This window comes from Branchiostoma belcheri, unplaced genomic scaffold, assembly GCF_001625305.1.
Source record: "Branchiostoma belcheri isolate BF01 breed outbred unplaced genomic scaffold, Haploidv18h27 scaffold96, whole genome shotgun sequence".
NCBI classification, from domain to species: domain Eukaryota; kingdom Metazoa; phylum Chordata; class Leptocardii; order Amphioxiformes; family Branchiostomatidae; genus Branchiostoma; species Branchiostoma belcheri.
Window position 1 is genome coordinate 981,114 of NW_017804642.1, and position 17,808 is coordinate 998,921.

General features: G+C 41.6%; 1 protein-coding gene across 1 annotated transcript in view; it reads right to left on the reverse strand.

Moving 5' to 3' along the window:
- The window catches only part of LOC109461759 (fibrillin-1-like), a 49,755-nt gene that overhangs the window by 7,007 nt on the left and 24,940 nt on the right, over nt 1-17,808 (reverse strand). The window contains exons 34-60 of the mRNA XM_019758151.1: nt 17,506-17,622; nt 17,161-17,277; nt 16,499-16,618; nt 15,210-15,326; nt 14,812-14,928; nt 14,261-14,380; nt 13,751-13,867; nt 13,317-13,433; nt 12,984-13,100; nt 12,647-12,763; nt 12,097-12,213; nt 11,698-11,814; nt 11,300-11,416; nt 10,903-11,019; nt 9,900-10,016; nt 9,411-9,527; nt 8,728-8,844; nt 8,089-8,205; nt 7,700-7,816; nt 6,925-7,044; nt 6,621-6,740; nt 6,321-6,440; nt 5,801-5,917; nt 4,810-4,941; nt 3,867-3,973; nt 3,273-3,334; nt 2,915-3,060 (exon numbers count right to left, since the gene is read on the reverse strand). Coding sequence (XP_019613710.1) covers nt 2,915-3,060; nt 3,273-3,334; nt 3,867-3,973; nt 4,810-4,941; nt 5,801-5,917; nt 6,321-6,440; nt 6,621-6,740; nt 6,925-7,044; nt 7,700-7,816; nt 8,089-8,205; nt 8,728-8,844; nt 9,411-9,527; nt 9,900-10,016; nt 10,903-11,019; nt 11,300-11,416; nt 11,698-11,814; nt 12,097-12,213; nt 12,647-12,763; nt 12,984-13,100; nt 13,317-13,433; nt 13,751-13,867; nt 14,261-14,380; nt 14,812-14,928; nt 15,210-15,326; nt 16,499-16,618; nt 17,161-17,277; nt 17,506-17,622 — 3,153 coding nt within the window. The remainder of the gene's footprint in view (nt 1-2,914; nt 3,061-3,272; nt 3,335-3,866; nt 3,974-4,809; nt 4,942-5,800; nt 5,918-6,320; nt 6,441-6,620; nt 6,741-6,924; nt 7,045-7,699; nt 7,817-8,088; nt 8,206-8,727; nt 8,845-9,410; nt 9,528-9,899; nt 10,017-10,902; nt 11,020-11,299; nt 11,417-11,697; nt 11,815-12,096; nt 12,214-12,646; nt 12,764-12,983; nt 13,101-13,316; nt 13,434-13,750; nt 13,868-14,260; nt 14,381-14,811; nt 14,929-15,209; nt 15,327-16,498; nt 16,619-17,160; nt 17,278-17,505; nt 17,623-17,808) is intronic.

Genomic DNA, 17,808 nt, shown 5'->3' on the forward strand with positions numbered 1-17,808 from the left:
ACCACCAGAAGGAAGCTGTCCTTATCTTCATCGATTTTAAGAAAGCATTTGACTCGATCAATCGTGACACCATGTTTAAGATCCTACAGGCATATGGTGTTCCTCTGCAGATTGTCAACGCAATTAAGATTATGTATGACAACACTAAGGCTACTGTCCTCACACCCGACGGGAGGAAACAGACACCTTTAACATCAATACAGGCGTCTTGCAGGGTGACCCCCTTGCTCCGTTTCTTTTCATTGCTGTGTTAGACTACGCCTTACGTAGAGCAGTAAGAACTCATGACGGCATTACTTTAAAGAGAAGACAGAGCTCGCGTCACCCAGCAGTGGTGCTACCTGACCTTGACTTTGCTGACGATATTTGTCTTCTAGAAGACACTATCAAAGCTGCTCAAGAGTTTCTGTACAGGGTAGAGCATGCCACACAGGATATTGGACTTTATTTAAATGCACTTAAGACTAAATTTATGCACCTTAACCCTCCAACAAGGCCCCAGGCCTTGCTGTCTAGTGATGGCTCTACTATTGAGCAAGTGGATGACTTTAAATACCTTGGCAGTTATGGTAACACAGTCCATGATGTGAAATGTAGGATTGGGCAAGCTTGGGGGGCTTCTAATGCCCTAACAAAAGTGTGGAAATCCCCAATAGCCAACGCTACCAAGCTAAAGGTCTTTAAAACCTGCGTTGAGTCAATCCTGCTCTACGGAGCTGACTCGTGGTCTCTGACAGCATCCTTGTGTAAACTTCTGGATGGGAACTACACCCGCCTGCTTCGTGCAGCCCTTAACATTTCATGGAGGAGTCACGTGACCAACAACCAACTTTATGGAAATATGCCTCGGATTACAACAGTCATCCGCAACCGTAGGCTGTCGCTGGCTGGCCATGTCATGAGACACGACGAAATGGCAGGGTTGGTACTTCTCTGGTCACCAACAGAAAAGCGGAGACGCGGTCGCCCTTCTTTAACTCTGAAGAAGGTGATAGAGGGGGACATAGGTCTGGGCGGTGCTGAACTGTCCTCTGTCATGCGCGACAGGAACTTGTGGAGGCAGTACATCGTGTCACCTGATTGAAGGATGAACTGAACTGAACTGAACTGAGTGCCCTGCGCTGAACGAAACCCCGAGATTTTCTTACCCCCGGCATTTGACCATGGTCTAGCATTGTTGTTGTTGTTGTTGTTGTAGTAGGGACGAAAAATGTAACCCTTTGAGTTTGAGGAGTACTTGTTGTAGCTATAGTTAAACTTTGAACGGTTGGACTGAAACCTGTCCCTAGCCCTAGAAGTGCTCGAAGGGGCTGGCTTATAAGCCTTACTCAAAGTGCGTCTAGCCTAATCGGCTGCATTAACCTTCTCCAAAAAGGTGTCTCCAAATTAAGAAGGGGAAAGAATCTGAAGTTCCCGAGCAGGTCGCTACATTTTTGAGCGAGGACTTGACTCACAAATTCGGAGTTTAAAGAGAGGAAGAAAAAACTTTTCCCACTCCACCTAATGTTGAATTAGCACTTCGGGCGCCGATTCTAGACCCAGTAGTGGCTAATATGATCAAGCATGATACCGTAAACACTGATAAGAATTTTAGTGATTGCCAGGATAAGATGCTCATGGCTGCTAACCTTTTAGTAGAGTTGTTGGCAGCAGTTAAGGGTTCGGACCATCCTCTAAACCGGATGCTGTTTGCAAAGCGATAGAATCGTCTTTGGTGTTTTTTGGGATCAGCTTCCTCTACTATGACTCAGTATAGACGTGAAATGTGTGGCAAGGACATGAAACAAGATATGAAACATGTCTTCAAGACCGATTTGCCCACCGGTTCCTCCAAATACTTATTTGAAGTTATTATCGTAGGGATTATCAAACGACAAGGAGTTACCTTCGTCAGAGTCAGAAAAGGTGATTTTGCCCTCCTCCGAACACTTCCACTTCAGAACCTGGATGCTCTCGCCCGGAACCGACTACACCGGCTCGGCTGGTCGACGCTACCGCCCCGTCAACGTCCCGAGGTTGACGGGATGAACTGGACGCCTGAGGAAGTCCCAGGCTGGAACTGATCCACTGAAGAAAAGAGGCAGCGTCGAATCCAGGCGGGAAGGGTGTTTCTGATGGAGGTGGGGGTGGAGGAGACTTTTCCCCACCAAGCTTCGGCACGGTCGGGGAGCCCAACTCCTCCGAGCCCGGAGGAAATTTAGGCCGGGGCGGCGGCAGTTCCGCGCCGTCTCCTTCCTTGACCGATGTTCCCGGTGCCAACGCCGAAGGGGCATTTCGCTCCCAAGCGGCGGATGTTCCCGGTGCCAACGCCGAAGGGGCATTTCGCTCCCAAGCGGCGGAAAGAGGTTGGAGTTCTTCTCTTTTTCCTCCGAACCTCCAGCTGTAGGAGCGGGGACTTTTCGTTCACCCGACTCCTCTTCCTCCTGTCCGGAGGCTTGTGCAGACACGCCTGTCTTTTCCACGGCCATGAATTTTTCCTGACTAGCGTTGGGAAACAGGCCGCTTCTCTTGCCGTTACGACCCGTCTGGTCCTCCGAAAGGCTACCTGAATCGCCCTCGTGGGCAGAAGACTTCGTTTTATCCTTCTTTTAGGGCCTAACGCCGAAAGAAAATCCGAAAAAATAAGGAGTAGGGAAACGAACGTGCACCCCTCTGCGAACGCACAAGGAAAATGGCGGCGAACAATGTCATTACGTCATGATATCCCGTGATGCTTTGCGATTAGAGCTTTGTACACGTGCGCCACCTAGCGATAAGCATAGGAAATACTGCATAAGGTAAATGATATACCCAAATAGGGAGTGTGCAGGTATAATCATATTTGCATATTCTTGACGTAAGCCTAGATCTTAAATGCAATGTTTATGCCATGAAGCTGTAGGCAATGCATGTCAAGATAAACAATACTACTCACCCTCGGGCCCAATGACATACTGATTTGGATCCACTGATTCATTGCCAAAGAACCCGTCTTGCGTGTGGTTAGAGTACAATCCTTGAAATTCTGGGACGACATTTTCTGTCAGGTTAACTTGAACAATTGGAATCACACTGCCAGGCCTGTATGAGGAAAGACATTGTTCAGAACAATCTTACTAATATATCATTTGTACTGAAATTTTCTAGATATTCCGCATCTAATGCATTCCAGGATGCAATTAACCAAACGAATCTGAGACAAATCTAAAAGCAGGAGCATTATATTGATTATATTTTAACAGCAATGCCATGGTTTTAGTGATATAGTTGATAAGGGTATTGCCAATACAAACCTCAGTGCTATGACGGCTATACCGACAATCCATCTGGCGATTCTGCTGTTGATTCTCCACAACTGTAAAGGCAGTTTCTTTCAGTCAGTATCGAAATCCAAACACAAATAAGTCAATGGTTTCTACTCGAGGGTACGTATGTTTCATCATTATCTTCTCTTTGCCGTTACAAGCTGCCACAGTACCCCAACGATATTAAAGGAAAGGTAAAGAAAAACCATGGTGGATTTTGTATTAAATCGGAAGAAAACGTTAAGATCATCATCTCACATTGCACTTTTAGTGGATGCCATAGTAGATGCTTTGCCTTAGTAGATACCATACTTTGTACCCTGTACAACTGTTGTGCAATAAAGTTATCTTGTCTTTAAGGTCATCGACGTGAGCTAGATTTTGTAACAAACATAAGACCTCTACATTGCATGGTTTACCAGACAAGCCGCGGTCATAAGTTTTTTTTTCAATAAACATTTTTGATAACAAAGTAACAAAATATGTACAAAATACAACACAATATACAAAGTTACAGTTGCAGCCTATAGGACATCTTAGATAGGTATGTGTACGTGTAGGTCATAAGATAGTGTTGCTCACCGTATTGATGATGTAGTTGACGAGTGTCTGCCTCAGTCCGGCGTCTCTGAAGACACGTGTCCATCGTGGGTTTAAGAAGATAAAGGCCAGATGTATAGTGACAATTCCTGTGTAAATGGTGTGGTAAATAAAGTTATTCATGCAAGTTTTTTTTTTTTTGCATAGCTGGATGTTCTTTACTTAATCAACCATGGAAGCACCACCGTATGTTTAAGTAGATCACATATTTTCAAGTTATATCTGTATCATGATTTGATTTCTTTTTAATGTTATTATGTTAGTCATGCATAATGTAACAATATCACATTTATTGAGTAAAGAGACTCTTTTTGAACTGATTTAATTTTTTTTCAATTCATTATTTTTGTTTAGGGAAGTCCTACGAAAAACCAAATAGGTTGCGGACCTTCACGACATATTGTTCATTTTCTATTCCATTATGCAACAATAATCAAATGAAAAACAAAATGAAAGGAAAACGACAATAAGGAAATTAGGACACATGTGTAATTGATGTATTACGTATAGTAGAATATGCAGCAGGTTTGGTTTGATTCCTAAATAAGCCTACAACAAGATGTAACAACAGCCCTCTACCGGCCCTCTTAAGACTGTTGAACGAAATGAAATGATAGTGCTCTTAACTCTGTAAATGCCTCTCTTGTGCAAGTTGTATATGAAATAGTTTAATGTAATGTTGAAATGTACAGTACTAATGTGAATGACCAAAATTTGAATTTCACTATGCTAAATGTATGTAATATCGTGTAAATATTTTTAATGTGTAACTCTATTACCACATCTTGACTCCAACATTGTGCAGTCGTTAATGTTTTTAAAACAGGATGTACATCTTTGAACGTAATTCAGCTTTATGCTGCAATGTTCTTGATTTTAGCATGATTGATTGATTGATTGATTGATAAATATACATCATGCTTACGGTGGCATTCAAAGGTCCCGTCTCCGAGGAAGCCAGCCCTACATTCACAGCCCACTTGTCCATTTCCTCTGACAACGCAGTCAGCATTTGGATCACACTGGGGAGGTCTGACCACACAGATTCTGTCTGTAGCTGAAAAATACATTCATTAACATTCATTAACATTCTGAGTTGTAAACGTACAAGATATTGCACATGGTCCACCTCTTACGGATGCGCCTCGGGTATCCCCTAACACCACATTAGCATCTCGTACAGTTTTAATTACTGGTATTGTATGTTCAATGTATAAAATGTACTGTACATAATTGAATTTATAATTTATGATTTTGTATTGTATTGTCTAGGAGGTCAACTTGCAAACTTTATACACCTGTTTTGCCCTCCCTTCCTCTTGTGTTTCTTGTGGTGAATTCAAATAGATAAATAAATTTGAATACCAGTTTATTGCCCAGTCAAATTACATCACCATACAGTTCATTCATAGCTGTTTTAACCCCAAAGATAGATACTGTTGTAGTAGATATTCGTGATACATATATGGATTTGGAAATGACCTACATGTAAGGTTTATCATAGTTTTTTTGGCAGCTGTTTATTTGTTATTGCATTGAAAGCAAATTTAAGTACATAATGACTTGTGACAACCCCTGCATGTTATACATCGGGATATGTATTAAGACAATATTATAGATTAGAAACTCCTCCAATTATTGCAAAAGTTCATACCTATCTCATACTAGCCACCCACTCTTGTATTAGTTTTATGAAAGTGTGGTTAATAAGTAGAACTCCATGTTAGCATAATTATAGTCTTAATTTACCACATTCTGTATTCATTGTTTTTTTTGGCAATGTCTGTTTGCAATTAGCCCTCGGGCACGAACTCGCAATAAAGAACTCAATATGCACTAGTATACATATATATATATAGTATATGCTATGCTTTGCACCCTGTAAAACTGCTGTGCAATAAAGTTATCTTTATCACCTGTGCAGTTGAAGCCGTCCCCTTCAAAGCCATCAGTGCAGTTGCACGAGAACGACCCGTCAGTATTTGTACAGGTGGCGTTGGCATGACACGGTGACAGGGCACATTCGTCAACGTCTGAAACCCAAACAACATAGCTTAAAGAACACTGTAGTGTGGCAAATCAATTCTATTTCCTTTACTTACTCAAGACCATAAATTCCTTGAGACTACAAAAGATCATTGCTCACTCCACATTCATATATTTTCTCACCTGTACAAATAAAACCATCTCCTGTATATCCATCGTCGCACGTACAGTCAAAAGACCCTTTTGTGTTGGTGCAGTTTGCATTCAAGTCACAAGTGGAATTGTCTGCACATTCGTCTATGTCTGAAATATCAAAGATACTTTATAATACCACATGTGCCACAACAATTTGGGGGATACATTTTGTGTATTGATACGGAAAATATATTTTGACAATATCTATATATCATAGAAGGCAACGATGTTGAATGATTATGTGAATTTTCTAACCTGCACAAGTAAACCCATCGCCTGTATATCCAGTGTTGCACGTACAGTCAAAAGACCCTTCTGTGTTGGTGCAGTTTGCGTTCACGTCACAGGTGGAGTTATCTGCACATTCATCTATGTCTGAAATATAAAAGATACTTTATAATACCACACTGTCCGTATTTGCTGTAGAACCCGGTTAATAACGTGTGCTAAAGCAATTTGGGGAATGTGTTTGTTGATGACACGGGAAATATATTTTGACAATGTCTATGCATCATGAAAGGCAACTTTGTTGGATGATATTGTGAATTTTCTCACCTGCACAAATAAACCCATTGCCTGTATATCCAGTGTTGCACGTACAGTCAAAAGACCCTTCTGTGTTGGTGCAGTTTGCGTTCACGTCACAGGTAGAGTTATCTGCACATTCGTCTATGTCTGAAATATCAAAGATACTTTTTCTACCACACTGTCAACATTTGCTGTAGAACCCGGTTGATATATAGCGTGAGCCGGAGGAATTTTGGGGATGCATTTTGTGTATAATACGGGAAATATATTTTGACAATGTCCATGTATGATAGAAGGCAATGTTGTTAAAATATCTAATGTATTTTCTCACCTGCACAAATAAACCCATCGCCTGTATATCCAGTGTTGCACCTACAGTCAAAAGCCCCTTCTGTGTTGGTGCAGTTTGCGTTCACGTCACAGGTGGAGTTATCTGCACATTCGTCTATGTCTGAAATATCGAAGATACTTTCTATACCACAATGTCAATATTTGCTATCACACATGATTAATGTGTGCCACAGCAACTTGAGGAATTTATTTCGTGGGTGGAGATTATCCAACGTTGAATCAGGTGGCATTAGCAACGCAGCTTTTGTCCTACTATTCAGTATTTTCTGAAATGGAATATTTCCGTCAGGATAATTAAAACTATGCTATCACAAAGGTTTGCGAAAAGCAGTCAGTACAATCACTATCCTCAATGGATAGTGACCTAGCAAGCGAGAAAAATACACGAAGCTTTCAGCAAGCTGACAACAAATATTTGAAGTGCACCAAAATCCATAGACGCAACTGCCAACACACACAGCAAAATATAGGGCTAATTCTACCAGACTATTTGCCATGACGAACCATGTGCCTAGCATCTAGCCAACCAGGTAAGCAGCATTGGACCTACACTACACTGCCACATTGCTAAGCAAGAGGAAAGTGGATAAACACAGATAACTCCTGATTTTTCAACCTCTAGTTGTAAGGCAATTGTCTTCGATCAAGCAAATGCCACCAAGCAACCCATTCAACTGCTTAAACAACATGTGCAATTCAAGCAGTTGAAATAAGCTCCGTGCGTTGTGTCGATATCTAAACCATGTACTTCTTACCTGAGCAATTAAAACCGTCCCCTTGGTAGCCATCAGAACATTCACATATGTAGGATCCGTCGGTGTTAGTACAGGTTGCGTTTGTGTCACACGGAGAATTCTGACACTCGTCTGTATCTGAAGTACGTAGGGAAATGGAGAAATAGCTCAAGAAGGAAAATGGTCCTTAACACTGGAACCAAGCTTTTCTGTATTGAGGTGCCGTCGGAAAATTCAGGTACAATGCAATTTTTCAATGTCATCCTTAAGCCTGGAGCCAATACATTTCTACGCAATGATGAGGATGACATTTCTACGCAAAAGTGCTTTGTGCAAAACCTTACACATCTATGGCCACCCCCGTTTACGGTTTTCAAAGGGGACAAGGTCGGCAAATCAGTAACAGTAACCTGTGCAGTTGATGCCGTCTCCGTCATATCCGTCTAAACAGCCGCAAATGAAAGACCCGATTGTGTTGGTGCAGGTTGCATTGTCGTGGCAGCTTATAGTCAAACATTCGTCTATGTCTGAAACGAGAAAGATCTACCGTGTTGATTGCCATAGTCTTTTTCCAGTGTCTGAACAATGCTGTAACATCTCAACACCGGTTGAACCCAAAGTTAGTTAGTTTAAGTCCTTCCCGCACTGAGTGGTGCATAGGGCGGCGTCTATCCCCGGTTCAATACCCCTTGGGCCACACAGTTGTGCAATCACTACATCAGGGTCTAGTCCGCTGGTAGTGGTGCGTGTTTAACTACCATACTCGTTCCCTAATGTTGAGTGCTAAGCAGAGAAAGTAGTATTTTTTAATTCTTTGGTATGACTTGGCCGGGGATCGAACTCACGACCTACCTAGTGCAAGACGAGCTCTCTGCCATTTTGGTCATTGCACTGATCAATGCGAATCCAAAATACACAACGTCACGATGTTTCACAATTGCCTCTCCCATCTTCACAAGGTAAAGACTGAAAGGACTAGCGTGCGTGCTAGAATCACCAAACTATGCTTCTAAAGAATGGTAGTATATAGGTTAGCTGTGACTTCTTACCCGAGCAGTTGGTACCGTTCCCTTGGTAGCCATCAAAACATACACAGGTGTAGGAGCCGTCGGTGTTAGTACACTGCGCATTCACGTCACAGGGAAGGTTCTGACATTCGTCTGTATCTAAAGTTGGAAATTAAGTGCAAGGAGAAACTCTTGACAAGTGTACTGAGCTTAGATCTAGAACTGAGTCGCTATCGGTAGGTTTGCATGACTGTGTACTGTACGTATGTCTCATCTTGAAATAAATCGTCGGTGTCCAAATTGAGAGAACGCGTTATTACAATTACCAGCTACAGTACAAACATGTATCGTAAAGCAGTGTGGTAAACGGCAATATGATATTTGCAACCCCACGCACATTGGGCAGTGTCAAAAGAGTATGAAACCAATACACCGATACACCCGAAACAGAATTACAATGAAGAAGAAGAATTAACTTCAAAACCAACTAAGTCAAGCCAAATGCCTAATGAAACTAGGCCAAAGCCGTCTATGCTTAAATCAAAAGACGCACAGCTCTTCCCTTTCTACACAAATGTAGCAAGCAATACTGGAGCAAAAACTGAGAATACTATATGGCCAATGAATGAAGCTACAAAAGAACTGCATCTTGAGTTGAAGCAGACTTTTAGGCAATGAGAACTACAGTGCGACAATCCAACTATATAACAATGAATCGTCTGAACCTGTGCAGTTGAAGCCGTCTCCTTCGTACCCAACTTGGCATGTACATATGTAAGACCCGTCAGTGTTGGTGCAGGTTGCGTTACTATGACAAGGATCGTTCCAGCACTCATCTTTGTCTAGATATAAAAATATATAATAATAAATAATAAAAATAAATAAATACCAATTAGAGTGAAGCCCAGTTGCTCTAAAGGTGATAAATTACGAACGTAAGCAGCATAACACACATAGACCTTACAAAAGTCGCTGTACTTTTGTTGTGTCAACAAAGCTCTGTATAATGAACACAAAAGTACCAGACTAGAAACTGCCATTAACAGCAGCAGATGAGAAGCAGTGGGTCAGCAGCATGAGGTTGTCATGTTTAGTGCCACTTTATGTTGATTTCTCTTGTTCGGGGCTAGAAGAGGAGGGTAGAAGGTGATTTAGATGGGGTACAATAGGTGGTATGTAGCTGTACTACTGCAGTATGTAGCTGTACTCCTTACCAGTGCAGTTAAAACCATCCCCTTCGTAACCATCCCTGCAGTGACATGTGAAAGACCCGTGTGTGTTGGTGCAGGTCGCGTTCGGATGGCAGGGATAACTCCGGCACTCGCCTAGGTCTGGATATGAAAACAATGGTAAGTAAATGCATCAGTAATGAGCATCATTAGCCCAATTCAACGAAAATGGCGATAATCGGCCAAGCATAGCTCTATAGTAGCGAGAAGCCAGGATTAAATTCTCATAACGCCACATTACCGCATCTACATTGTATTTCATCTAAGACAAAAGCTAAAAGCGGCAGACATCTGCGACTACAAAGCCATTCAACCGGTTCCACGACTAGCACCATCAATACGCGCGAGAGAAACGCACCTTTTCTCGACAGCTATTTTTATGTGCCTAGAGATGGGCATGGTATGCAATATACATGTACCACTACTACTATGCAATGCGAATATAACTATGCAAATGATGGAAGCAATGAAAGGTGGATACAACTATTTCTACCAAGTACGAGATGTCAAACATGGAAAGCTTGCAACTACTACAGCAGCAGCATGGACTAGAACAATGTTCCCAAACTGCAACCAAACCACAACGGCAAATGTTGTTAACCTGTACAGTTAAAACCGTCTCCTTCGTACCCAACTTCACACGTGCAAAAGTAAGACCCATCAGTGTTGGTGCAGGTGGCGTTGGCATGGCAAGGATCGGTCTGGCACTCATCTATGTCTATAATCGCGATAAAAGAGCTTCTTAAAGACCTTCACTGTTTCCGTTATTTTTTCCCCAAACATAAAGCACACGTCTGTAATGCCAAACTAAAATAAATTGCATCAAAAGAGATATAGTAGCAAACATTTGAGGTGTACAATTACCGAAAAGCAATTGATTAATGCCAGACAATTAAAAAAATCTCTATAGGCCCAATCTACAAGGAAGACGCATTTTAACTACATTCTTGTTGTATGTTGCCCGAATACAATGACCAAAGGTGTGAACCTGTGCAGTTGAAGCCGTCTCCTTCGTACCCAACTTCACACGTGCAAAAGTAAGACCCGTCAGTGTTGGTGCAGATGGCGTTGGCATGACAAGGATCGGTCAGGCACTCGTCTTCGTCTATTATCGTGATAAAAGCGCTTAAGGACCTTCGCTTTTTCCATTCGTTTTATCCCAAACATAAAGCACAGGTCTGTTTTGTAACTATCTAAATTAAAGTGCAGCAACAGGGATATAGAAGCAAACATTTATAGCGTTGCAGAATACCGAGAGGCAACTATAAAAAATGTCGCGCAATAAAAAAAACAAACAAGAGAATTGTAGATAAGCACTACAAGAACTACAGTTGAACTACATTCTTGACCCATACAGCCCGAATATAACGACAAATGATGTTAACCTGTACAGTTGAAGCCGTCTCCTTCGTACCCAACTTCACACGTGCATATGTAAGACCCGTCAATGTTGGTGCAGGTTGCGTTGGCATGACAAGGATCGGTCTGGCACTCGTCTTCGTCTATTATCATGATAAAAGAGCTTCAAGACCTTTGCTTTTTCCGTTTGTTTTATTCCAAACATATAAATCACACGTGTGTTATGTCTATAACTATCTAAATTAAAGTGCAGCAAAAGGGATATGGGAGCAAACATTAGCGTTGTAGAATACCTAAAAGCAACTATGAAAAATGTCTCGCAATGAAAAAAAAACAAGCGAATTCTAGATACGCACTATAAGAACTACAGTTGAACTACACTTTTGACCCATACAGCCCGAATACAACAACAAATGATGTGAACCTGTGCAGTTGAAGCCGTCTCCTTCGTACCCAACTTCACACGTGCATATGTAAGACCCGTCAGTGTTGGTGCAGGTGGCGTTAGCGTGACAGGGATCGGTCTGGCACTCGTCTTCGTCTATAGTCACGATAAAAGAGCTTAAAGATCTTGACTTTTTCCGTTCGTTTTTTTCCCAAACATATAAATCACACGTGTGTTATGTCTATAACTATGTAAATTAAAGTGCAGCAAAAGGGATATAGGAGCAAACATTAGCGTTGTAGAATACCGAAAAGCAACTATGAAAAATGTCGCGCGCGCGCGCAAAAAAAAGAGAATTCTAGATGAGCACTACAAGAACTACAGTTGAACTACATTCTTGACCCATACAGCCCGAATATAACGACAAATGATGTGAACCTGTGCAGTTGAAGCCGTCTCCTTCGTACCCAACTTCACACGTGCATATGTAAGACCCGTCAGTGTTGGTGCAGGTGGCGTTGGCATGACAAGGATCGGTCAGGCACTCATTTATGTCTATGATGATAAAAAGTGTTAAAATGACACGAGGACCTACAAACTACATTCTGGATTCACCGCCCCAAGCACAATAACAAACCGTTTGCGGAAGCACTGCCTCCCGGGCGCTTCAAGCTCTCATCTAAGCAAAACACCACAGCTAATATATACGAATTGAAACCACAAACAGTGATTTCCGCCAGCTGTTAAAACAACAATCAAGATATATATACGGATTCGTCTTTTCGTTTTTGCCAGCACTACTTGGGGGGAAATTTATGGCAACGGTAGATAACCTGTAATCCAGCGCACCACTTTCAGAAACAAGAAAATGAAAAGCTCCGCGCATAACTACAGGCAAAAGACTCAACATTACCTTTAACTGATAAAACTATGCAGCTGTATCCCACCTAAAGCAAAATTATGATTTTATAAAGAAAGTGTTCTGAACCTGTGCAGTTGAATCCGTCTCCTTCGTACCCAACTTCACACGTGCATGTATAAGACCCGTCAGTGTTGGTGCAGGTTGCATTGGCGTGGCAAGGATCGGTCTGGCACTCATCTATGTCTACATATTAGAAACAAGGTTTGAAAGCTATCAGTATATTTGCTTTAGGAGAAATATGATTAGAATATGAAAGTCACGTAAAAAACAGTAATTTTATCCAACAAATATAAAGCTGGTACTTTCAGCAGGTATGGAATATACTTCTTACCCCTGCAAGTAGGTTCTTTTATAGTATATTAATTAACACCGGCCAAATCATTAAACGACAATGTGTATGAACCTGTGCAGTTGAACCCGTCTCCTGCGAACCCAACTTCACACGTGCATATGTAAGACCCGTCAGTGTTGGTGCAGGTTGCATTGGCGTGGCAAGGATCGATCTGGCACTCATCTATGTCTACATATTAGAAACAATGTTTGAAAGCTATCAGTATATTTGCTTTAGGAGAAATATGATTAAAATATAAAAGTCATGTAAAAAACAGTAATTTTATCCAACAAATATAAAGCTAGTACTTTCAGCAGATATCGAATATACCTCTTACCCCAGCAAGTAGGTACTTTTATAGTACATTAACACAGGCCAAATCATAAAATGACAATGTGTACGAACCTGTGCAGTTGTAACCGTCTCCTGCGAACCCAACATCACACGTGCATATGTAATACCCGTCAGTGTTGGTGCAGGTGGCGTTGGCATGACACGGATCGGTCTGGCACTCATCTATGTCTAGAACGATGAAAAAAATTGCAGCGATTATCTTAATGGCAGAAATTTAGAAGTGAATGAACCATTCTATGCTGTTATAAGTAACAGTGTTTAGTGGCTCTGCAAGAAAATATCATGGTTATCAATACGATGCGTATGAAAGCCATCAAAAATGGCCAGTGTTCTTACCCGTGCAATTGAAGCCATTCCCAAATAGCCATACAAACTCTTGCATGTATATGCTATCAAGCAATACGGAACAATATGTACATTTCAAGCAGTTGAAATAAGCTCCAGATCCGTGCGTTGTGTCGATATCTAAACCGAGTATTTCTTACCCGAGCAATTAAAACCGTCCCCTTGGTAGCCATCAGAACATTCACATATGTAGGATCCGTCGGTGTTAGTACAGGTTGCGTTTGTGTCACACGGAGAATTCTGACACTCGTCTGTATCTGTTATAGATGTACATGTCAGGAATAGGTCCAGATGGACACAGCTGTGTAAAGCGCTGCCATACGATGCCAGAATCAAAGCAAAATGATCACTACTGTATCTTAGTCCCATTTGCACTATCAAAAACTACTGTTCTATACACCACATATACAGAGGCAGCAAGCTGATACGCATGAAGCCACCAATTATATGAAGTAACACCATGATATTGTTCATACAATCATCTTTTGACTGCCATTGACTGGTTATCCACACTTTAAACAATAAGAAGAATAAGAAGACCTACAACTCCTGCGACTGCGAAAAGAAGATGCACAACAGCACCCACTACGGTCTGCATCGGATCTACGTAATAAGGCCGGCAATAATACCCCAAAATATTTAATAATAACCTGTACAATTGACACCGTCCCCGTCATAACCCACTAAACAATCACAAGTAAAAGATCCGATTGTGTTGGTGCAGGTTGCATTGTTGTGGCAAGTCGTTGTGTTCGAACATTCGTCAATGTCTGGAAGGAAAACGGGCTATAATGTTGATGGACGAAGCTAGCGGTTTACGCAATTGACCTCATCTCCAAGAACCAGCACATTTCCCCAAAAGCAACAGGAACTTATCGCAAGCTTCAAACTCTCATGATCATCTACATAAAAACCGTCTCCTTTGTATCCTTATTCACGCATACAATTGTAACTCTTCTATGCGACTGAAAACGTTGCCTTGTCCACCAGCTGCTATGAGCGGTAACGATTTGCTGGCAATAACGAATGACTTCTACTCAAATGTACTACTTTCAATATAAAAAGATGCAAAACTCCAATAAAGCTTAAGCAACACTGGCAACTACAGGTAAAGAACAACACAAGCACCTACAAGGTTTTCAACTATGCACCTCTACCATAACTCTGGCAAAATAATTATTTAAAGAAATTTTGTCTGAACCTGTGCAGTTGAAACCGTCTCCATCGTACCCAACTTGACAAGCACATACATAAGACCCGTCTGTATTTGTGCAACTCGCGTAAGCATGACAAGGGTCGGTTAGACACTCGTCAATGTCTATGGTATAAAAAAAACATAACAATGTAATCAAACGCCGGCCCCTGATAGTTGGCGATTGGCGTGAGATAAAACTGCATGAGAAATTGAAAGAAAAATGCTATACAGCACATCACAGATGCGACAAAACACTTCAACGTCACACTCCTGCAATAATGAACACAAAGACTCTGCAGTCGACAAACCATACACTATAAGCAAAGAAAGCCCACCTTCTAGAGACAAGTTTCACGTGTGCGTACGCTAGAGTTTGTAAAGTTAAAACGACATATTATATGGACCTGTGCAGTTGAAGCCGTCTCCTTCGTACCCAACTTCACACGTGCATGTGTAAGACCCGTCAGTGTTGGTGCAGGTTGCATTGTCGTGACACGGATCGGTCTGGCACTCATCTATGTCTATATGGAAGAAAAGAGCTCGAGAGTCAGGATTTTTCCATTACTTGAACACGATTTGCTGCAGTCCATACTTATATATGGAGCACAACCTGTGTTGATTCCTCTTGCCCAGAAAAGAAACATATTTAAAGACATTGCACTTCAAAATATACACAGAGGTACTCGATGGTAGTGTAGTACTTCTTACCGGTACAACTGAAGCCGTCTCCAGCATAGCCCACTAAACAATCACAAGTAAAAGACCCGATTGTGTTGGTGCAGGTTGCATTGCTGTGGCAAATTGTTGTGTTCGAACATTCGTCAATGTCTGCAAATGGAACAAGCTATAATGTCAATGGACGCAACGACAGCACATTGAAGTCCTTCTATCTATACATTGGCGCGGTTGAGCAGTACATTTTGCTCTACAGGACCAAGGCAAATCAGAGACGTAAGACAGGTACAATTCCTCTGTAATCCAGCCAAGCCAAGCTGTCCAAAAATTTACTACATTTAGATGTTCCTGTATCAGCACTTTCTTAAAGAAGCATAGCCTACGGGCGTTTCAAGCTCCCGTCTACGCAAAGCACCACTGTGACAGCTAATCTCTGTGACTTAAAAACCACAGAGAGTACATTCCACGAGCAACAATCAAGTAGCAAGACATACGGATTCGTCTTTCCGTTTTTGCCAACACTACATGGAGAATACTGATGGCAACTGCAACTAAGATGTAATTCACAGCACCACTTTTGAAATTGCAAAGCTCCAAGAAAGCAACGCGCGTAACTACAGGCAAAAAAGAACGGCATTTTTAACTGATAAAACTATGCAGCTGTATGTTCTAACTCTAGCACAATCATAATTTGAAAGAAGAGCCGTCTGAACCTGTACAGTTGAAGCCGTCTCCTTCGTACCCAACTTCACACATACATGTGTAAGACCCGTCAGTGTTGGTACATGTCGCATTGGCATGACACGGATCGGTCCAGCACTCATCTATGTCTACGTGGAAGAAAAGCGCTCGAGAGTCAGGGTGATTCCGTTACTTAAACACAATCTGCAGAAGTTCATACTGTATTCTTACATGGAGCGCCGTGATGACCCTTCTACTCGCACAGAAAATGTATGATAAAGACATTGTATTACAAGATATCCACATTTTAATACTTGGTATTAGTTCTACTTCTTACCGGTGCAATTGAATCCATCCCCATCATAGCCCACTAAACAATCACAAGTAAAAGATCCGATTGTGTTGGTGCAGGTTGCATTTTCGTGGCAAATCGTTGTGTTTGAACATTCGTCAATGTCTGTAAATAGAACGATATATCCTATTACACATAGCGACAACATAGTGATGTCCTTCTACCTATAAATTGAAGCGGTTGAGCATTGGGCTACAGGATCAAGGTAAAACAGACAAGGTGAATGAAAGGCGTAAGACAGATAAGATTCCTCTGCCAAGCCCAGCTGTCCTGAAAATGACCACATCTCGGTGTCCTTGCATCAGCACATTACTAGTATCCTAGAAGCACTGCCTATTGGCTTGTAAGGTTCTCATCTACGCAAAGCACCACAGCTAATATATGTGACTTGAAAACCACAAGGAGTAATTTCCACCAGCTGTCAAAGCAACAGGCAATATATAGCGATTTGTCTTTTCAATTTTGCCAAAACTACTTTGAGAATATTGATAGAAACTGTAAGAAGATGTGATCCTTCGCACCATTTTAAGAAAGTGCAAACCTCCAAGAAAGCAACACGTGTAACTATAAGCAAAAAGGACGATACTTTCAACTGATAAGGCTCTATCCCAACTCTAGCTATGATTTGAAAGAAATATTGTCTGAACCTGTGCAGTTGAAGCCGTCTCCTTCGTACCCAGCTTGACACATACATGTGTAAGACCCGTTTGTATTCGTGCAACTCGCGTTAACATGACAGGGGTCGTTCTGGCACTCATCGGTGTCTAAGGTGCATGAAATCACAACAAGGTTAACAAATGCCAGTGTTCATCAGTTGAAGAAAGCAAAAACACATCCATGAAACTGTTTGAAATAAAACTGCTATAGCATCTTCTGCCTCACCAGTCATGCTTGCTAAATATACTTAAAGCATGTAGTTAGGATTTGGAGTACCATTTTACAAAAACGTCTATGCACCCAAAGCACATCTTGTATATAACTGTACTTCGTACCAGAGCAATTAAATCCATTCCCTTCGTATCCATTCATGCAGTGACATGTGAAAGCCCCGTCGGTGTTGGTGCAGATCCCGTTTGTGTCACAGGGAAAATACCGACATTCGCCAATGTCTATATAAGTAAGTACACGGCAAAATCTACAGTAAGTCATAAACACATAAAACACATTTGTCTTGGGAGAATGACTTCACATCCTTACAGTATAGCTTTAAACACTGCAGCTGTAACACCACCACAGACATTTATGGCTATCTGTTACCATTACCATCAGTTGTAAAGCAAAAGCACTACATCTAT